At 40.1% G+C, this 23607-nt stretch overlaps 1 protein-coding gene across 2 annotated transcripts in view; it reads right to left on the minus strand.

Moving 5' to 3' along the window:
- JMJD1C (jumonji domain containing 1C) overlaps positions 1-23607 on the minus strand; it is a 213147-nt gene that overhangs the window by 127954 nt on the left and 61586 nt on the right. For both annotated transcript variants that reach the window (XM_070752116.1, XM_070752115.1), the window contains one exon: positions 1502-1666. Coding sequence is in view for 1 of the 2 variants with exons in the window: in XM_070752115.1 (XP_070608216.1) it covers positions 1502-1666 (165 nt within the window). In the remaining variant the exon portion in view is untranslated. The remainder of the gene's footprint in view (positions 1-1501; positions 1667-23607) is intronic.

The following is a 23607-nucleotide window of genomic DNA, read 5'->3' on the forward strand; positions in this document are numbered from 1 at the left end:
TCCTTCTTTGAGGACAACCCAAGATCCCTTTCTTGGGTTGTCTCAGAAAGCTTGGTCCCTATCAGTTGGTAGGTATAATTGGTGTTCTTTGCCCCGATATGCATAACTTTGCACTTTGCACTACCCAGAATAATTCAGTGTCGTCAGCAAACTTTGCTACCTCACTAAATACTTCTACTTCCAGATCATTAATGAATAAATTTACTCCCGTTCAATTCGCACATTTTCAGCAGAATGTTAGGGGGAATTGTTGGCATGGGTGTCAAGACAAAGGAGTGTTTATGCATATGTTTTGGGAATGCCCGGTAGTGCAGGAATTTTGGCAAAAAGTGAAAGAGGATATCAATAGAATGCTAAATATACAATGGACAATCACTAAGGAAATGGCAGTAGTAGTAAAAAGCAATGTGATGGGAGAATTTAGAGAAATAAAAAAAGCAGCAATAGAAAGCGCTCAGGCAGTAATAGTTTTGGGTTGGAAGGATGCGACAAAATGGACAATGCAAAATTGGTATAGGTACATGGTGGACCATATTCAATTTGAAATTATGGATAAAAGGATAAATTCGGATAATGAAACTGAATTGAGACAACTGATGGGACGGTGGGACAAGGTAAGACGATATATGACGAGCAGAATCCGAGACCAAGCTACAAGAAATAAATTGGGATCACTCTATAATATGTAAACAGCTATATTGCTCTTGGGTTAAGTGGACTATACAAGAAACACCCCCGATTTGGGGGTGGGGAATGTGTGTGTGTCGGGGTGGTGGGCACAATTCACTATGCACTGTTTTATGTTGTGTGATATAAAAATTGTCAAAAATCAATAAAAATATTTTTTTTAAAAAAGATCATTAATGAATAAATTAAAAAGTAAAGGTCCCAAAACTGAACCTTGGGGTACACCACTTCTCACTTTCCATCCAGAGAATTGTCCATTTATTGCCACCCTTTGCTTCCTACAATTTAGCCAGCTACCAATCCAGGGCAAGACCTGTCCTCTAATTTTGTGGCTGAAGAGCTTTTTTAGGAGCCTTTGGCGAGGGACATTGTCAAAAATGTGTGGCCCCAAGATGAACAGTAGCCCCAAAATGAACAAGAGAAAATCAGAGTGCATCACAAATCTCTGCAGGAAATTTAAAAAAAACATGGCTGGCCGACACTTATACCTAATCCTTATGTAGGACAGAAGCAAGAATAGCTGAGCTAGCAAAAAGTTGCAGAATACTTTCAATGTGTAATTTATGAAGGGTCAAAATAGAGGCAAACCGCAATATATCCCAAACACAGCAGTATCAAAATCCAATCTGATTTTAGAATTGAAAGGAAAAAGGCTGCATAGTTTTTCTAATCACCGAAGTAAGAATACAGTTATAACCAGAGTTTTCGTTTTTTTAAAAAAAAGACTGATTTATAAATTGCAAACAACAATATAAGACTACTGTGTTTTCTAAAGTTTCTCAATGGACATTAAAACATTATATAGGCATCTTACCAGTGCAGGCCATTGAATATGTTTGATTTTTGATCCCTGAGACTGGCTAGGATCCTTCCTCTTTGTCCAGATCAGTTGGTATTCCACAAGGAATGCTGCAAAGTCTTCATAAACTTTAACCCATTCTCGTTTTTCCCATTCAAGATCATCAAATTCCACATACACCTAGAAACAAAAATTAAAAAATGGTTTACTTATTTATTAAACAATTGTTGCTATACTATACCATAAGAATGTGTTGATATGTAGAACTTTTCTTAAATTATTGCGTTCTTATTTTAAGCTCTGATTTTTATTTTTTTTTAAATCACCCCATAACTGTGATGGTGAACCCATGGCACGTGTGCCACAGGTGGCACGCAGAGCTATATCTGCCGGATCGCATGTGCACACTGGCAAGCTGATTTTTGGCTTGCACGGGGGCTCTGGGACAGTGTTCCCTCTAATTTTTTGGGGGGGGGGCGGAAAAGTATAGTGTCTGAGCGGCAGTCCCTTCGGGACTGGGCAGCACAGAAATAATAAATAAACAAACAAACAAACAAACAAATAAACAAACAAATAAAAAACCCACCCTGTTTTGCCTCAGAGAATTTCAAAATAAAATACTGTACTGTGTGTCTATAACAGTGAGCTCATAATAGGGCAACTCTATCAATATCAAAATGCCACATAGTTGAGCTAGTTTCAAACTAGATTTTGATTTTCTTTCTCTCTTCCTTACTCCCATTCTTTTTCTTTCCCTTTTCCTTCCTCTCTTTTTTCTATCTGTTTCTCTCTCTTCCTCTCTCTCTCCTTCCCTCTCACTCTTTCCCTCTCGGCTTCTGGGTAGGTTTGGAAAACTCTGAGTTGATGATGATTTTTAAGTGAGCGATTGCTCACTGCTCAGCTTAGAGGGAACTATGCTCTGGGAGGGCATGTTCAGCTTCCAGAATGCCTCCAAGGGATGGGGGAGGATGTTTTCACCCTTCCCAGGCTCCAAGAAAGCCTCTGTAGCCTGGAGAGGGTGAAAATTGGGAAATGGGTTGTTTCCAGCCTCTGGAGGCCCTCCATAGGAGGGAGGCAGGGGGAGAGGTCACACATGAATGTGCAGGGAATGGGATGTGTGGGAGGCAAGGAAAAAAAGATTCACCATCTCTGCCCTATAAAGACTAACGCAAAGAGACTTAGAGAACAAAGAATGCAAATAATAGATATCAAAAAGATGACAAACATATTCCCTTTTTTTTAGACGGCAGGTTAGAAAACAGGTGGCCTAACAGAAAAAAAGAAATTGCAAGAAAATGAACTTTTAAAACAGAAACATAGCAGACTGACGGCAGAAAAAGACCTCATGGTCCATCTAGTCTGCCCTTATACTATTTTTTATATTTTATCTTAGGATGGATATATGTTTATCCCAGGCATGTTTAAATTCAGTTACTGTGGATTTACCAACCACGTCTGCTGGAAGTTTGTTCCAAGAATCTACTACTCTTTCAGTAAAATAATATTTTCTCATGTTGCTTTTGATCTTTCCCCCAACTAACTTCAGATTATGTCCCCTTGTTCTTGTGTTTACCTTCCTATTAAAAACACTTCCTCCGGAACCTTATTTAACCCTTTGACATATTTAAATGTTTCGATCATGTCCCCCATTTTCCTTCTGTCCTCCAGAAGGAATGTTCCGCTCATAAAGAAATAATGCATGTTCAACTACAAATAATCACAACAAAAATTATGCACCCAACTTTGAGAACACATTATGATAACGGTTTCCTTTTTAAGGATTCCTATCTTGAATATATAAAATTCCTCCAGTTACTATTTAATTCCTACAGGGGTAAACTAATGACTTACACCATTATATAAAAGTGTTATTGCATGCTAGGCAAGACCCATCGGAAAAACTCAAGCACATCGTTCTAAAATAACTACTGCACCCAAAATCTTTTCCTTAAAAGTACATTTAGTTTTAATCTTTAATGCTGTCTAAGAAAGGGAGAGAAGCATTATTATGAATGAAAATGTCAGGAGAAATTAAAAAATAGCATCAGACCAGAGTACCTCCGGAACCGCCTGCTACCGCACGAATCCCAGCGGCCGATAAGGTCCCACAGAGTTGGCCTTCTCCGGGTCCCGTCGACTAAACAATGTCGTCTGGCGGGCCCCAGGGGAAGAGCCTTCTCTGTGGCAGCCCGGGCCCTCTGGAATCAACTCCCCCCGGAGATTAAAACCGCTCCCACCCTCCTTGTCTTCCGTAAACTACTTAAGACCCACCTATACCGCCAGGCATGGGGGATTTGAGACACCTTTCCCCCAGGCTTATTATAATTTATGTTTGGTATGTATGTGCTGTTTGGTTTTTAATTATGATAGGGTTTTTAGGTTTTTTTTAATATTAGATTTGTGCCAGTATAATATTGTTTTTATCATTGTTGTGAGCCGCCCGAGTCTTCGGAAAGGGGCGGCGTACAAATCTAATAAGTAATAATAATAATAATAATAATAATTATTATTATTATTATTATTATCCCTCAATTTTATTCTCCTTGCTTGGCAAATATTCATTAAAAAGTGGGAAGTGACTGCTGTCCTTACAATATATAGTTGCAACCAAATTAAGTTTCTATGTGGTTGATTTGTTAGCCAGCAAGGAAAGCTGTGATTGCGAGTTAATTAAATTGTGTTTGATTGCCGAATAAATGTGTCCAGAAAAAAATAAACTTATTTTAAGACTGAGAAAACAGTTGCTCCAAGAGTTGAGGACACTGGAAGCAACTTCAATAATCAATTTAAAAAGGAAATTATTTCTGGTGGTTTTCCTTGGCTCTAGATGACTCCACAGATGTTACTAATACTTCTCAGTTGTTGTTGTTTATTAAAGGAAATGATTGAAGACACCCTCTAAATAGTCTGTGTGGAACAACTACAGGCAAGAATAGTTTCAAAGAAGTTGAGAAAACACTAATGCAGTACAACTTATAGTCTGTTAAAAATGTATTACGGCTCACTGTGGTAAACACGTATGAGCAGAACAAAAAAGCTTAGTTGCACAAATTTACATATCTTGTAAAAATGTATTTTTTTTTAAAAAAAACCTATGGTTATTCATTGCATAATAATCAGCAGGCACTTTGTACAAAATATTTTAATTATGTGTTATTATAGAACTAATAGTATCTATGGTGATCCCCCCCCCCCCACAGAAACAGATTCTAGATTTGCCCTTAGACAAAGCACTGCAATGGCTTAGCAGTGGAAAAGTTTTACAGGTAGTCCTTGCATTTACAACTACAATTTGGACATGAAGTGCTGCGTCATAAAATGTGAGTTTATGCGACCCCTGGCAATCCAGGTGTCCTGTTGTCATTGCCCAAGAAGCATGAGTCATTGAAACAGAGTCCCAGGTTAGGAGTAATGTGTGCTACATGGGGGAGGCATGAAGCCCTACCCATTTTATATTTCCCATATTGTCAACCATCGAAACAACTAGCTAGTTATTGTTCTGCCGGCGTGTTTCAACCGCCCGTAATTACAGGGTAATTAGTCCAGGAAGACACACACCACACAATAAAAGGAAAACCCAAAAGTTTTTATAAACAGAAAAACAGAAACAGCTCCCTTTTTAAATGTCAAAGGGATTTTCTGGTACACACAAGGCACAGGTTAAATGCAATCCAATTGCTCACCCAATAATTGAGAAATTGAGTCCAATTCTAAAGTCCAGAGAGTCCACACACACAATCTTGAACAGCACAAAAACCACGATCTTGACGAAACAATGAATCAGATAAACTGCCAGAGGCTAAAACACCAGGCTGCATTTTTATCTGTAGTACTAATTACAGCAGCCCCACCCAACAACAGGTGGCCTCATTTTCTCTTGTAATAACCCTTCAGTTGTTCTCTCCTATGCATCACTCTACGCATGCGTGGATGTCTGCCAAACTCCCCTCTTCCCTGTCACTCACGCTTCCTTGGTCAGAGGAGAATTCGTGGGCAGATTCTACTGGGAGCAAAACAGGCCTGTGGCATGTGGATGTCTCCCCCACATCCACCTCCACATTCCTTGGGGCAGGAGTTGGGCCAGAGCTAACCACAACAGTTATCAAGTTAAATTGAAGAGGCTTTACTATTTCTATATTTTACTTTACGTTTTGATTTGGCAAGAAAGTATTTCACTCACATTAAAGCTGAGAAAATCAATATGCCAAAAATTTTAGTATCGAAATTCAGAAGTACATTTTAGCTTTTTTTCTGTAAGATACAAACCTTACAAAAATACTGGGTTTCTCTGAAAATAAGACCCTAATTGGGCTTATTATCAGGGGATGTCTTATTTTGGAGGAAACAGGATAGCAAAAATATTTTAAGAAATCACATTTGCTTGTGTGTTTATAACACTTTCTCCTTTTAAGCAGCATTTTAAAATGCATTACAGTACTATACTAAGATATTAATGCAGTTTCTCCCTCCCTCCACCCCAATTTTTTTGGGGAGATCTCTATCCTACTGATCATAGAGAACACTGGCAGCTTCTCATACATCTGTTACAGATCAGGTTTCATTAGCATTGAAGCAATGGAGCTATATAACTCTTAGCACTAAACAGGTCCAAAGATAAGTGAACTCAATAAGTGAACTCAAAACAATGAACACTTAAAAATACTTCTATTATTTTTCCTTAAACAGTTTACACTTTTAATGTTTATGTACACACTTACACACAATCTGCAATTTGGTGTGACAGTAATTTTACTTTGCATTTTAATTCAAAGATTTTTGTCTGCATTTATAGATTAAAAATGGAACCAATATTATCAGTGAAAAACAATAGGTTAAGTTACAAAAATATTTTTGATCTTTTGATTTCATAGAAATGAAAAACTTTAGGCCATGTGATTAAAATTACTTCTGTTTCTGCTGTAGACTTTATGACATCACATCATGCAGTATTGTTATTAACACTTAAGCCTTGATTTTCAGGATAATTTGAAAAATATTACACCAGCACAAGTAGTCTTGACTTATGACCACAATTGAACCCAAAATTTATGTTACTAAGTGATACACTTAAGTGAATTTTGCTCCATTTTACGACCTTTCTTGCCACAGTTGTTAAGCAAAGGGGGGGTGGGGAGATCTAATGCTTAAACAGTCCAAATTCAGAATCTTTGAATCTGCTTTCTTTTAAATAGTCCAAATTTGGGCAATATACAAAAATATGCAGAATATGCAAAAATCGAAGCCTCCGCTATTCACCACACCGCTAAATAGCCGCTTCCTCTCCCATTTCCGGCAGTTATCTCTGTTGTGAAAAATAAAAAAAAACATTTCCAATTCTTTTTTGGCCACACCAGCACACCGCTTAATTTTTCCTTCACCTCGCCATCGCTTAAAAAGTACTCTTCCCAGGTGTTACCACTTGGCTCCAATCCCTGCGTTGCATTGTCTCCATGGCTAGTGCCGACTCGGGTATGGCTGCCTGGCCGGCTTTGCACCACCGCCGGCACGAGACTAGGCTGGTACGTCTGGTGGGGTATGCTGACCCCTAACCAGATCCCTGGTAGCGTCCCCTCCCGTTTAGGGAGGATCGGGCTCGGTTCAAAAGAACTAGAACCCCCCGGATGGTGGGGATTCGGGGACCCCCCAAGGGAAGGGGGACCTCCGTGCTACCACGGCCATTTGACCCCATCCCTTCTCCTGGTATTGTATATTTACTTAATGTGTTGTATTGTATATAAATAGAAATGACTGAATCCTGCTGAATCAGTTACTTGTGTGTGCTTTCTGGATGTGATTGCTGCTGCAAACTCTGACATGTCCTTGCAGCAAATAGTAAACAGCCAGATCAGCTTCAGCACATTACTGCAGCCTGATTCAGCACAAGCAACTGGTTGGGGGGTGGTTCCTCTTCCTGGAATACCCCCAATTAGCTGTTCCAGGCTGCAGAGATTGCTACTATCATCTCCTGTGTTTTTTTTTACTACATATGCATTTTCACCCTCTTTTTTTTGGGGGGGGGGGAGAGGGAGTGTGTCTTATACTCTGAAAAATACGCTACTTTTTTTCAATGCCATTATAACCTTGAATGGTCACTAAATGAACCGTTGTTAAGTCGAAAACTACCTGTGTATAATTTCCCATAAAGTAGGAGAGCAAGAGACACTTTCTGATCATCACTTCTGTGATCAGATCACTTCTTTGGGTTGACTGCAGGAAAATAAAAGACCGCCAACTGGAGAAGGCCACTCTTTTTATCTGCTTTTCCTATGTTTGTAACTACAATCTGTTGGTTTGTGCAAACAGCCATTCAGTAGACATAGGACAGAGTGATTAGCTGCGCTGAGTCAGCAAAAGAAAAAGAAAAAAAGAGAGCAAACAAGAGTTCAAGAGGGGGAAGGTTGCACTTCGTTCATTGGAGAAACCTGGAGAGGGAAGGGATGCTAGAACTGCAGAAAGACGACACACTTGTCCCCAAGGATGCCATGGAGAAGACAGGGCAGAAATGGACAGAGGTGTTCCAGAAGACAGGCAAGGCAGAAGGTTTCACGAAATCCAGCATCATCATGAAAAATCTCCTGATGTAAGAACTCTCATAGGATCACACTGCTCTGAGGAAGAAACTTTGCCTTTGCCAGAAATGTTTAAATAGACATCGCAGTGGTGGATTCCTGCACTGGACTTGGAATGGACTAAGCCAGATGATTCCCCAAATCCCTTCTGCCCTTTAATAGTTCATGATTGCATCCATTCTGCTATGACCTTCTGTATTTTCACCAGTAAAGAATCATGACTATCAAATTTATATAGCATTTAATGTAAACACAGTGGCTTGCAATAAAATAGAACCAGTAATGCTATTACAATATCCAATTAAGTTATTGGATATTGTAATAGAACAAGTAATGCTATTACAATAGCTATTACTTGTAATAGAACAAGTAATGCTATTACAATATCCAATTAATTTATTTGAACAATAAAAAGCAATAGCAAAAAATTACTAAGTATTTTTAACAAAATCTGATTTCATATGTCACTTAAGTCACCAAATGTCCTCCAGAATATTATTATTATTATTATTATTATTATTATTATTATTATTATTATTATTATTATTATTATTATTATTAATTGGATTTGTATGCCGCCCCTCTCCGCAGACTCGGGGTGGCTAACAACAATGATAAAAAACAACATGTAACAATCCAATTTAATAAAACAACTAAAAACCCTTATTATAAAAACCAAACATACACACAAACATACCATACATAACTTGTAATGGCCTAGGGGAAGGAATATCCTAACTCCCCCATGCCTGGCGACAAAGGTGGGTCTTGAGTAATTTGCGAAAGACAAGGAGGGTGGGGGCCGTTCTAATCTCTGGGGGGAGTTGATTCCAGAGGGCCGGGGCCGCCACAGAGAAGGCTCTTCCCCTGGGGCCCGCCAAACGACATTGTTTGGTCTTTACTATGTTCCAAAAGGCAATAACTAAGGGGGCCAGGGTAGCCTATCTTCCAGAGAAAGGCAGTTTCAGAGAATGGGAACTATGATTTAAAAAAACCCTAGCTAACCACCCAAAAAACCAGAAGGCCAAAGCATTTCCTAAGAGGATATGTGACATATTGTCTTAATTAACATACACAATCCTTTAGATATTCAGGTGATAGCATGCAGTCATGGTAGGGCTTGAAAACCAACTGATAACCAATGCAGGTTCTACAAATGGTTGCCCTATACCCAGAATAATAATCAACAGTTAATCATGTGGCTACTGCACTCTGGATGAATTCAAACTTCAAATCCTTTCCAGGAAGTGCTATTCCATCAAAAATAAGGAACAAGCCGCAAATCCACCTTCCCATGGTTTCAATTTGTTTTTTTCCTCATCTGGACCCTCAAAGCCTCATGTCAGCTCTCCAATGTAGATGAGACTAGGAATCCCATTTGGGTAGGCTAGTACTACCTTTACTGTAAAGCTATAGCAACAGAATGGTCCAATTCTGTATTATTTCACCTCCTCTTCCTCCTCTCCATTTTATTTTCATGAGGATTAGGGAGATCTTTGTCTGACAATTTACCTAGGTTACATTCCTACCAGGGTTGGGTTCTAACTTATCTTGCTGCTGGTTCGCTTCCTTCCGTGCTGTGTGGTCGCACCTCGTGGGTGCGCACGCACTTGGTGCGTTGATGGTTTTTTTTTAAAAAAATTAAAATTAAAAACAGCCCCAAACAAGACGGTGATGCATGCGCAGTGCTAGAAACTCAGCTTCTGTGCATGCGTAGAAGAACAACCCCCCCCCAACAAAAGTTGGCGGTGCCACGGGCCGGCAGATAGAATTTATTTATGTATTTATTAGATTTGTATGCTGCCCCTCTCCGCAGACTCGGGGCAACTAACAACAGTAAAAAGACAATATAAACAAATCTAATATTAAAAGTAATTTAAAAAAACCCCAATTTAAGGAACCAATCATACATACAGACATACCATGCATAAATTTTATAAGCCTAGGGGAAGGGAATATCTCAATTCCCCCATGCCTGACGACAGAGGTGGGTTTTAAGAAGCTTACAAAAGGCAAGGAGGGTGGGGGCAACTCTGATATCTGGGGGGGGAGTTGGTTCCAGAGGGTCGGGGCCGCCACAGAGAAGGCTCTTCCCTTGGGTCCCGCCAAACGACACTGTTTAGTCGACGGGACCCGGACAAGGCCAACTCTGTGGGACCTAACTGGTTGCTGGGATTCGTGTGGCAGAAGACAGTCCCGGAGATATTCTGGTCCGATGCCATGAACGGCTTTATAGGTCATAACCAACACTTTGAATTGTGACCGGAAACCGATCGGCAACCAATGCAGAATTGGTTCTGTAACATCATCATGACATCACCAGCAGTTTTACTACCGGTTCAGGTGAACCAGTCCAAATGGGAGGAACCCACCCGATCCCTATCCTGGATTCGGTCCTCTTTCCCAGATAGTCCTCAGTACGACTGGTTGTTTAAAAGACTGTTCAGCATTATGATAGTTTTATGGTGCATAAAGTACTTTCAGCCTTTGCTAATTGTCATGACACCCTCCCCCACCCATGACTGCATTTCGGATGCTGCAAGGACCCACAGTCACGATTCTACAGACACTTAAGAGAAGAGTTGCGCAGTGAAACTGAGCACTCAAAACAGTGGTTCTTAAACTGTTTGACCCTAGAGTCACTTTTCCTGTCTTGAGTAATATCATTACACACACACATAACACACACACATACACACTTCTTGGCAAACTTGATTCTTGATTCACAAACAAGCAGTTACAAATTGCTCCATTACACCCAAGATATGCCCAAATTATCTTCTGGGAGGGCAATTACCCCCAGTTTAAGAATCTAAAAGGTTGCTTCCTGTCAAAAAACAACAACTGTGGATAGGATTGTGCATTGTCTTTTATCTCAGAGCCTGGCAGCTCCAGCTCTCTTTTTTCATTTTCCTCATCCTACAATGACAGCTTGAACCAATACTATACTATGTTCTGTGATTTAACTGCTGGCCCGAAAACAAAAGATTACTAAAGACCATTTACATTCGCTTAGTATTCATTTTTGCTTCACTAAGTCACTTTATATACAAAAAATTACTGCAAACAGTTACAATTGTGTCCTAAAATAACAAATGCTTATCAGTCAGCTTGCAGTCTTTCTAGTTTTCACTTTGAAAAAGTATTATCATGATAGCAAAAAATTAATACAATACTTCCAATGTGTGATTTGTGGTCAAGGACCAATCCTTGTAAAAAAAAAAATGCAAATAATGTAGAAATATTTGTTTGTTTTCCGCCTACCTGAGCTGCAAACTCAGCAGGGTGGATAAAAATAGATGACTTTTAAATTTTAAATCTGTTTTTTTATTTTTATCAAATTTATTTTAAAAAATGCTTTTGGGAGTAAAAATCTACCTATTTAAGACACATTAAAACTTTAGTTTATTCAGCATGAAATGGAGTTTAGCTATATAGCATCAGGCTGTATATTCAGCTATATTTACATTTTTGGAATGAATCCAAGCTCTGCAGGCAAAATAGGAAACCTCCATTTTGTTTACAAATAATATTAAATATTTTAACTATCAAACTAAATGAATCTCTACGTTTAAAGAGCACCTGTCATTTTGATTTGATTTGATTTATTGGATTTGTATGCCGCCCCTCTCCGGAGACTCGGGGTGGCTAACAACAATAATAAAACAGTATACAAAATAATCCAATAGTAAAAACGATTAAAAACCCATTAATATACAAAACCAAACATACATACAGACATACCATACATAAAATTGTAAAGGCCTAGGGGGAAAGAGCATCTCAATTCCCCCTGCCTGGCAGCAGAGGTGGGTTTTAAGTAGCTTACGAAAGGCAAGGAGGGTGGGGGCAATTCTAATCTTGGGGGGGAGTTGGTTCCAGAGGGCCGGGGCCGCCACAGAGAAGGCTCTTCCCCTGGCCCCCTCCAAGCGGCATTGTTAGTTGACGGCACCCAGAGAAGACCCACTCTGTGGGACCTAACTGGTCGCTGGGATTCGTGCAGCAGAAGGCGGTCCCTGAGATAATCTGGTCCGGTGCCATGAAGGGCTTTATAGGTCATAACCAACACTTTGAATTGTGACCGGAAACTGATTTTAGACCTATCATGCAGCACCTGTTAGCAGGCATCCACTTACTTGCTGCCTGGCATGTCCCCCACTTTGTTGTGTCATTGCTGCATCACCAGCCATCCCATTAAACTGAATGGGCTTGTCGTTGCATCAGAGGAGGAACCATTGCGGGACAGAGATGATAGTTGCTCTTTAAAAATTATAATTTAAATCCATTTGATTTAAATTAACCCACTCTGAAGCTCAGCACTTTTGTCAGGAGAGAAAGAAGAAAGCTCTCCTCTCAATCTTTCATTCAGAGTGCTGGAGATCAGGTAAGACCCATCCACTTCACGTGGTAACAAAAGATAGGTTGAAAATAATAACCAATAGCCCCAAAGTATAGTGCACTGGACATGGCCAATGGAGCAAAGAGGAACCCACCTCCCCGCTGTGTGCATGCTGCTCCCTCCCTTCAATCCTGTTTAGAAACATAGAAGACTGACGGCAGAAAAAGACCTCATAGTCCTTCTAGTCTGCCCTTATACTATTTCCTGTATTTTATCTTAGGATGGATATATGTTTATCCCAGGCATGTTTAGATTCAGTTACTGTGGATTTACCAACCACGTCTGCTGGAAGTTTGTTCCAAGGATCTACTACTCTTTCAGTGAAATAATATTTTCTCACGTTGCCTTTGATCTTTCCCCCAACTAACTTCAGATTGTGTCCCCTTGTTCTTGTGTTCACTTTCCTATTAAAAACACTTCCCTCCTGAACCCTATTTAACCCTTTAACATATTTAAATGTTTCGATCATGTCCCCCCTTTTCCTTCTGTCCTCCAGACTATACAGATTGAGTTCATGAAGTCTTTCCTGATACGTTTTATGCTTAAGACCTTCCACCATTCTTGTAGCCCGTCTTTGGACCCGTTCAATTTTGTCAATATCTTTTTGTAGGTGAGGTCTCCAGAACTGAACACAGTATTCCAAATGTGGTCTCACCAGCGCTCTATATAAGGGGATCACAATTTCCCTCTTCCTGCTTGTTATACCTCTAGCTATGCAGCCAAGCATCCTACTTGCTTTTCCTACCGCCCGACCACACTGCTCACCCATTTTGAGACTGTCAGAAATCACTACCCCTAAATTTACCAGGCGTTTGCAAGCCAATGGGATGCATCCCATCAGTTTGCAAACACTTTGCGCACCAAGACTGGAAGGCTTTGGGGGAGACTTGCCAAGGCTGCCACCTCTCCAGAAGAAGTATGAGTCTTCACAGGAGACCCCCCCAGTGGCAGGATTGCGGGGGGGAGCAATTGTAGGGAGCATGAGGTGTATCAATGGGTCGGGGGAGGCCTCGGATAGTCAGAAGCAACAGATTTCGCACCCACACATGGCCTTGCCCAACTGAGATCCCTCAAGTGCACTTAACAGCCTCTGCATTCGATTAGCAAATGCGTGGGCGAAAGCAGGAAGTTTTCACGTTCATTTTACGTGATTCACTCCAACAAATCCTTGGGTTACGAATGTAATTGGTAGGCTTCATTACATTTGTAAATCAAGTACTACCTGTATTTTTGACTTTGGAGAGACTTGTAAACTTACCAGGATAACCTACAACAATTGAATTTCCTCAGTATCTCCCATGTAAATTACCAGGTACAGTGTTCCCTCGATTTTTGCAGGGGATGCGTTCCGAGACCGCCCGCGAAAGTCGAATTTCCGCGAAGTAGAGATGCGGAAGTAAATATACTATTTTTGGCTATGAACAGTGTCACAAGCCTTCCCTTAACACTTTAAACCCCTAAATTACAATTTCCCATTCCCTTAGCAACCATTTAGATTATTATTCACCATGTTTATTTATTAAAGTTTATTTTAATTTTTTTTTATTAAAGGCGGACGAAAGTTTGGCGATGACATATGATGTCATCGGGCAGGAAAAACCGTGGTATAGGGGGGGAAACCGCAAAGTATTTTTTAATTAATATTTTTGAAAAACCGTGTTATAGGCTTTTCTCGAAGTTCGAACCCGCGAAAATCGAGGGAACACTGTACAATTCTTCCTAGCTTCTTTGATATTAACTAAAGTTGATTAGGTGCTGCTGCTGTTTGTAACATAGAATGTTTTGAATGTCAGCGTGTCTGTAAAGCAATTTCAAAATTTCTGAAAATTCTATATCTAGTTCTAGAAACAGTGTCCAGCAAGCCTGGAAAACAGGGAATTATCAGGGAAATCGGCAGTTCGGGAAATATCAGGGAATTATCAGAGAATTCGTGAAAAAACCCGGAATAAATCGGGGGAAAACCAAACTGTATTAAAATGTTTAAAAGTCACGGAAAATCTGGCAGAGTCAAGCAAAAATGAGCATAACTGGCAACAACTTGCGTCCTCGGCTACCAATGGCCGTTTGGTATGATGTCATCTACAATCGCGCCTTAACTAGATTGCAAGTTACAGGGAAATGTCAGGGATATATCAGGGAATTTCAAAATGTTTTTTCCCCCGACACCCTTTAGAAAAAAGTTATTTCACACTAAGATAAATTGTGTTCTGAATGTCTTTGTCCCTTTCCTTTAAATTTGTATAAGATTATACACACTTATTTGTTCTTTGCACTTAAGATTGGTTGTCAAGGTCCCACAATCATGTGATCGCCATTTGCAATCTTCTCTGCTGGCTTCTCCAGAAAGTCATTGGGATCCTATAGCATCAGGGCTATTCCCCCTCTCAGCAAGCCAGGCCTCAAGGAGCATGGAGAATTGTTATTTGAGCAACTGAGGGTCAGAAGATCTCGGGGCAGAAAGGTGCAGGCAAGACTAAGCGCCAGAAGAAGCCTCTGCAAGATGAGAGGCAAGTACAGGGGCACTTCTCTCTCGTCCGGAGTGAGTCTCCCATCGTTGCCCTTGCCTTCTAGCTTCATGTCAAGCTGGTGCAGAAGTTGGAGATTAAGCAACGGCTTGCCACACTATCTGTAGAAGGCCTGGTGTTTATGGAAACTTGGGAGGGGTAATTCTGCTGCACAAATCCCAGCGACCAGTTAGGTCCTACAGTGGGTCTTCTCCGGGTCCCGTCAACTAAACAATGTCACTTGGCGGGAACCAGGGAAAGAGCCTTCTCTGTGGCGGCCCCGGCCCTCTAGAACCAACTCCCCCCAGAGATTAGAATTGCCCCCACCCTCCTTGCCTTTCGTAAGCTGCTTAAAACCCACCTCTGCCGCCAGGCATGGGGGAATTGAGATCCTCTTTCCCCCTAGGCCTTTACAATTTTATGCATGGTATGTCTGTATGTATGTTTGGTTTTTATAATAATGGGTTTTTAACTGTTTTTAGTATTGGATTATAATTATAATTTACATAATATATTTTTATTATTGCTGTTAGCCGCCCCGAGTCTCCGGAGAGGGGCGGCATACAAATCCAATATAGATAGATAGATAGATAGATAGATAGATAGATAGATAGATAGATAGATAATTCATGAGGGAGCAGATGTAGACATAAAGCATTGTTTTGAGAAGTTCAAGACCATCATATGCCCACCACTGGAGTGGAAGCAAAAAAGGAATTGCACAACCTGCGACAAGTTTGTGGGTGAGGGGCAAGGCACGTGAACTTTCAACTGGGTGGGAAGCTAAGATCCAGATTCCCCCTGTGGAGGTGCCAGGATGGCTCTGGGATTGAATTGGAATTTTAAGCAATGCCTTGACTTGGATTCTGATTTAGGTTTGGGTGTTACCTGGAACCCTGACACTTCATTTATCTGGGAACCTGAAATGACTCTTGATTTTAAACTACATGGTAAAAAGCACCCAAATAAGCAGAGAGAACGTCAGAAAAAAAGCCCTCAACCCTTGCCTGGTTTTGGAAATGGTTTAAGAGGGAGCACACGCACACATGAGGGGGGGATGGAGGGAAAAATGGGAGAAGAGAGAAAGGGGGGAGAGAGAGATGAGAAAATGATGGAGGAGAAAATGAGAGAGAGGAAAAAGAAACAAATGAGAAGAGGGAGAGAGAGGAGAGAGGCATGAGGGAGCTTGAGGGAAAGAAGGAAAAAAAGTGGATGGGGAAGAGAAAAAAGGGAGAGAGAAAAGAGAAAAACAAACGAAGGGGGGGAAATGGAAGAAAAAGAAATGAGAAAATGGAAAGAATGAGGAAAAGGAGAAACCAATGAGAGAGAAGGGAGAGGGAGAGAGTAATGAGAGAGGGAAAACAAGGAAAAATTGAGAGAGGAGGAAGGAAGAGGGAGATGGAAAAACAGAGACCCACAGACCACCCAAAGCCACAAAACCTGGGTAGGCGTGGCTGGGGTGGATTGCATGACTGGAAGTGATGTTGAGTTGGCTACGCCAAACTAGGTTTTATGCCTCCCATTTTTTTGTTTTCTATGGGAAATGGGTCCAGGTAGTTCTTCAAGTGTTTAAGGTTGGAGACAGGTGGATTACTTCATTGAGTAGGGCAGATTTTAGTCTGCTTTTGTTGACCACCACGAAAACTATTAAAGAACAGGATACACATAATTTTGATAACTTGCGGACGCAGGTCACAAATAAAGCAGAGAGAAGGTGATGATGATGAGAAATATTTTGAGAAACGTTCAAAGGTTATTGCCATGAAACTGGGATACTAAAGCTGTCTGTAAACATACACATACATGCACATAGAAGGAAACTCTAATTTGCCATTAGGTCTCATGTTTAGTGATGGGCGAACCCAACGGTGTTCAGGTTCAGCAAATTCGGACAAACTTTATGCAAAATTTGGCCGACTCGAACCTGAACGGGGAATCCCTCCCACGAAGAGATTCCGGGGGCGGAGCTTTGACGTCACCGGCAGGCTGCTAAGGACGCCAAGGTGATCACTTCCTGGATTCCATGGAATCGAGGAAGTGATCACCTTGGCGTCCTTAGCAACCTGCCGGTGATGTCAAAGCTCCGAACGCCGAACACAACCCCGAAGTTTGATAAAATTTCGGGTTCGGGTTCAGCATACCGAACACCGCAAAATTCGGTACGGACCCAAATTGTGCAGGTTCAGTTCACCCATCACTACTCATGTGAATATATTTATTTATTTTTAAGTCACATTTACAAAGCCATGCAGCTTACAACAATTGTGCAGGCACAAATTACAGGGGGCCACAGGGGCCTATAAAGAAAATTGTATTTTCTGTTTTTTAAAAACTTGAGAAGGTGGCTATAGAGAGACAAGTGTTTCAAGAGAGTCAGTCACAAAACCTACAAAGAATACTGTTTATGTTCACAGAAAGAATATTTGTGGATAATATTTTAATGGCATGTAGAAGAACCTGCTAAAATGACAAGGATGTCATTTTGAATTCCAGTGGATTTGATATGATTCAAAATGTTTGCAGCATATGCTTTCCCTGCTTATGGCAACACAAAATCTACGGAGAGGGGCGGCATACAAATCTAATAAATAATAATAATAATAACAACAATAACAACACTTCACAGATGCTGTTACATGAAATAGTCTGCATGTGATGGCTTTGGTATAAATGTTAGGTCTGATAATAGCAATATTGAATAGTTACATAAAACTGATGTAATAGGTAACAGTTAATAATTACATATCGGCCCATTTTTTAAAACAGCTCATGAATAAAATGTTTTTAATATTAGTTTAAAAAAATCAAAGTATGGGTCCATTTTTCTGCCTGCGCCTTCTCTCGATTAAAACACGGCAATCAATTAAAACTTCTGCTGCACGAATCCCAGCGACCAGTTAGGTCCCACAGAGTGGATCTTCTCCGGGTCCCGTCAACTAATCAATGTCGCCTGGCGGGACCCAGGGAAAGAGCCTTCTCTGTGGCGGCCCCGGCCCTCTGGAACCAACTCCCCCCAGAGATTAGAACTGCCCCCACCCCCCTTGCCTTTTGTAAACAACTTAAAACCCACCTCTGCCGCCAGGCATGGGGGAATTGAGATCCTCTTTCCCCCTAGGCCTTTACAATTCTATGCATGTTATGTATGTATGTATGTTTGGTTTTTATATTAATGGGTTTTTAATCATCAATACCAAATTACTATTGTACACTGTTTTATTGTCGCTGTTAGCCGCCCCGAGTCTCTGGAGAGGGGCGGCATAGAAATCCAATAAATAAATAAATAAATCAAATTCTTGCAGCTCAGCATTCCATTATAGGTTGATGCAGCCTGCTGTTTGATGAAATATTGACTACTATGAGATAACCTTCTCTCGGATATTCTGTCAGTACTGATCTTCCCCTTTCACCTAGAAGTTTAGGTAATTTTATGGAATGCACCTTTTGCCCTTCATCCCAACTCCTGGGAGCTTGCATTTGCTTAGTGTGCATTTCTTTAGGGAATTTACACCCATTAATTTGTGTGGCAGAAATCCGAAGACCTCATGCAGTATTTAAAAGCATTCCTGAAATTCTGACAAACATCTTCGATAATGCTTTAGCTTAATATGTTTTCTTTACTAATTGTTGATGTCTTTTTGGTGTTTATTGTATAGAACTTGCTGATTATTTTATGAGTAACCTTTGCTAGAGGAAAAATAGCACGGCAATAATCCTAATAAAACCATGACGTGCCTGATGATGCAGTAACGATACGTGAATAAAACTTAAAAAGTGCAATCTTGTGTACAGTGTTCCCTCGATTTTCGCGGGGGATGTGTTCCAAGACCGCCCGCGAAAGTCGAATTTCCACAAAGTAGAGATGCGGAAGTAAATACACTATTTTTGGCTATGAACAGTGTTACAAGCCTTCCCTTAACACTTTAAACCCATAAACTGCAATTTCTCATTCCCTTAGCAACCATTTAGATTATTAATCACCATGTTTATTTATTAAAGTTTATTTAAAAAATATATTTATTAAAGGTGGACGAAAGTTTGGCGATGACGTATGACGTCATCGGGTGGGAAAAACCGTATGACATCATCGGGCGGGGGGGGGGAAACCACAAAGTATTTTTTAATTAATATTTTTTAAAAACCGTGGTATAGCCATTTCGCAAAGTTCGAACCCGCGAAAATCGAGGGACCACTGTATATCTAATTGGACATTAATTCTAGGTTTGGTGGAATTTTTTAAAGTTCAAATTTGGTTTTAAAAGAAAATGGTCACACAACAAACACCCAGTCATTCCCATATTCTCTACTCTTTTTCTCCCTCCCTCTCTCTCTCTCTCTCCCCCTCCCCCCTCTCTTTTCCTTCTCCTCTCCCATTATATTAGATAAGTATTTCCCATACTTTTTAGGTCTATGAGTAACAATTGAATTTTTTGAAATGATATAAAGGTGGGCAGTCCCAAATTGGAATGCTGCTGATTTGCTACTTCAATCAAACACCTTTATTTTCCCACCCAAATTGTATTTTTCAGTCTAGAATTCATATGCAAATAATTATAAGCATCACAGAAACGTGGATTTTTAAATCACCCACTGAATCAGTCTTCCAGTACTTCATTTAACCGGCTATAAGAACTTAATTTGATCCAACAGCTGAATGCACATCCTTTTGCTATGCAAATTGGTTGCGTCATGAGTGGGATAACGTTTAGTGAGATAAAATCATAAAGATAAAACTTTCCTCCTTTAAGCTGAACTGGTTGTTCTGTTTATTATTTCCAAATTGTTATTAATATTTGAGGCAACAATGTGATTATTAATGTTTGCTGAGATTCATAATTTTTGTCTTAAGATGATTGCTTTTAAATCCTCCTTGCATAATTCTGCTGAGGCTTGTAGAATTTTGTTAACACTTCCTCCTGAAGCTCATCGGTATAAGTGAAAGAATTGTTAAAGAATTTCCAAGAGTTTCGTTGCCAAGATTGGAAAAATTGCAGTTCTCGTCATATTTTGCTAGATACCTTGTTTTAATTGTTTCCTTGTCTATTGTAAAATTTAAAAAAAAGTATGATCCATATTTCTGATATCTTGTTGATTATATTTTAATATGACATTTTAATGCTAATACTTTCTGTATTAATTGATGTTTACTGGATGTTGTGATTACCAGAATTAAACTTTCAGCAATGTAATTAGCTCAGCATTTTATTCAGCTGAAACTTTCATGGGATCTACTGTTGTAGCTTTTAGGTTACCCCTACAATAAGAAGTTAATGTATGGATTTCTAAAAGTAACATGTTAATTTTGTATTTCGGTCTCTCTTTAATTTTCATAGATTATACACCTGTGTGAAGACATAATTTGATTACTTAAAAGTATCATCTTATATATATATTAATTAATCATTAATATTTGCACAACAGCGCGGCATCTTGTACACTTTCTCAGTAATCCTTAAAATAGGTTTACAAGACATGCTGATTTTTAGATGGATTTGTCAGAAGACTGTATTATATATTATGAATTTAAATATTACATCAATAATTATTAGCTGTATTTCTAGTGAGGTGGATCTTTAGGCCACAAGAATATATTGGAGTTCAATAACTTACAACCTGTAATTTATATACAGTGATACCTCATCTTACGAACTTAATTGGTTCCGGGACGAGGTTCTTAAGGTGAAAAGTTTGTAAGACGAAACAATGTTTCCCATAGGAATCAATGGAAAAACGATTAATGCGTGCAAGCCCAAAATTCACCCCTTTTGCCAGCCGAAGCACCCGTTTTTGCGCTGCTGGGATTCCTCTGAGGCTCCCCTCCATGAGAAACCACACCTCTGAACTTCTGTGTTTTTGAGATGCTGCAGGGGAATCCCAGCATCGCAAAAACGAGCGCTTTGCTGGCAACGGAAGTCCGGAGGTGGGGTTTCCCAGCGAAGGGAGCATCAGTGAAATTGCAGCATCACAAAAACACCAAAGTCCTCGAAACCCCACCTCTAGACCTGTGTTTTTGCGATGCTGCGATTTCACTGAGGCTCCCCTCACTGGGAAACCCCACCTCCAGACAAAAACAGGTGCTTCACTGGCAACGGAAGTCCGGAGGCGGGGCATCCCAGTGGCGGCGGCAGGTTTGTAAGGTGAAAATAGTTTGTAAGAAGAGGCAAAAAAATCTTAAACCTCGGGTTTGTATCTCGAAAAGTTTGTATGACGAGGCATTTGTAAGACGAGGTATCACTGTATTTGGGTCTGTCATTAAAATTAAAGTAGAAAAGACCAAGTGTTTCATTATTACACTACAACAAATATTTTGTCTTTTCTGGTCATAGTGGTTTGGAATTTGAGCCAGAAACAAAGTTTCTAAACGGGCCTGTAGTGAGCCTTGATTCAGATATTTTATCCAAAGCTATTTTTGGCATAATAGCAAGCATTACTTCGCCTTTCTTTTGAAATCTGTCAAATGATATGGATGGGGAAATATATTGTCTTGTGTAACAATCTTTTCATTGCTTCCATATACTGTATGCTTTGTTGTATGTAGCTTAGCCTGCGCCAGCCTGGTTTAGAGATAGAATTTAAATTGGTTTAAATTATACAGCATCCTCTAAATCGATTTCTTCCATTTGTGTCAGATATACATGCTAGGTGGAAATTGTGGTCATAGTACTCCGATACATCTGGACAAAGCAAAGCAAGAAATGTATAAAAGACTTTTTAAAATGATAATTTTGTAGTCATTTCACTTACAGATTCTAAATTATTTCTCTACGTACTACCTTTACTCCCACTACCTCCCCAATAATATTACGGAGCTATTCTCATTTTTGACAAAATGTAAATGCTGTGTTGTTTTTTGAGAGCACCATAAATGGTCATTGTTCTCTAGGTGGCATACAGACATTGAATAGAATACAGGATAAAATATTAAAATAATACATAAAAATCTTAAATTTAAAACTTCAGTCAAAAGAAACTAAATCCTCAATCTGAGTATTGCATTGGCAGTTCTGTGTTAGCAAAAACTTCAGAAGAGAAGGATTTAGGGGTAGTGATTTCTGAGTGTCTCAAAATGGGTGAGCAGTGTGGTCGGGCGGTAGGAAAAGCAAGTAGGATGCTTGGCTGCATAGATAGAGGTATAACAAGCAGGAAGAGGGAGATTGTGATCCCCTTATATAGAGCGCTGGTGAGACCACATTTGGAGTACTGTGTTCAGTTCTTGAGACCTCACCTACAAAAAGATATTAACAAAATTAAACGGGTCCAAAGACGGGCTACAAGAATGGTGGAAGGTCTTAAGCATAAAACGTATCAGGAAAGACTTAATGAACTCAATCTGTATAGTCTGGAGGACAGAAGGAAAAGGGGGGACATGATCGAAACATTTAAATATGTTAAAGGGTTAAATAGGGTTCAGGAGGGAAGTGTTTTTAATAGGAAAGTGAACACAAGAACAAGGGGACACAATCTGAAGTTAGTTGGGGGAAAGATCAAAGGCAACATGAGAAAATATTATTTTACTGAAAGAGTAGTAGATCCTTGGAACAAATTTTCAGAAATTTTGAAATTGCTTTACAGACACGCTGACATTCAAAACATTCTATGTTACAAACAGCAGCAGCACCTAATCAACTTTAGTTAATATCAAAGAAGCTAGGAAGAATTGTACAGTGTTCCCTCGATTTTCGCGGGTTCGAACTTCGAGAAAAGCCTATACCACGGTTTTTCAAAAATATTAATTAAAAAATACTTTGCGGTTTCCCCCCCTATACCACGGTTTTTCCTGCCCGATGACATCATATGTCATCGCCAAACTTTCGTCCGCCTTTAATAAAAAAAAATTAAAATAAACTTTAATAAATAAACATGGTGAATAATAATCTAAATGGTTGCTAAGGGAATGGGAAATTGTAATTTAGGGGTTTAAAGTGTTAAGGGAAGGCTTGTGACACTGTTCATAGCCAAAAATAGTATATTTACTTCCGCATCTCTACTTCGCGGAAATTCGACTTTCGCGGGCGGTCTCGGAACGCATCCCCTGCAAAAATCGAGGGAACACTGTACCTGGTAATTTACATGGGAGATACTGAGGAAATTCAATTGTTGTAGGTTATCCTGGTAAGTTTACAAGTCTCTCCAAAGTCAAAAATACAGGTAGTACTTGATTTACAAATGTAATGAAGCCTACCAATTACATTCGTAACCCAAGGATTTGTTGGAGTGAATCATGTAAAATGAACGTGAAAACTTCCTGCTTTCGCCCACGCATTTGCTAATCGAATGCAGAGGCTGTTAAGTGCACTTGAGGGATCTCAGTTGGGCAAGGCCATGTGTGGGTGCGAAATCTGTTGCTTCTGACTACCTGAGGCCTCCCCCGACCCATTGATACACCTCATGCTCCCTACAATTGCTCCCCCCCGCAATCCTGCCACTGGGGGGGTCTCCTGTGAAGACTCATACTTCTTCTGGAGAGGTGGCAGCCTTGGCAAGTCTTCCCCAAAGCCTTCCAGTCTTGGTGCGCAAAGTGTTTGCAAACTGATGGGATGCATCCCATTGGCTTGCAAACGCCTGGTAAATTTAGGGGTAGTGATTTCTGACAGTCTCAAAATGGGTGAGCAGTGTGGTCGGGCGGTAGGAAAAGCAAGTAGGATGCTTGGC

This window comes from Erythrolamprus reginae, chromosome 5 (genome assembly GCF_031021105.1).
Source record: "Erythrolamprus reginae isolate rEryReg1 chromosome 5, rEryReg1.hap1, whole genome shotgun sequence".
NCBI classification, from domain to species: Eukaryota; Metazoa; Chordata; class Lepidosauria; order Squamata; family Dipsadidae; genus Erythrolamprus; species Erythrolamprus reginae.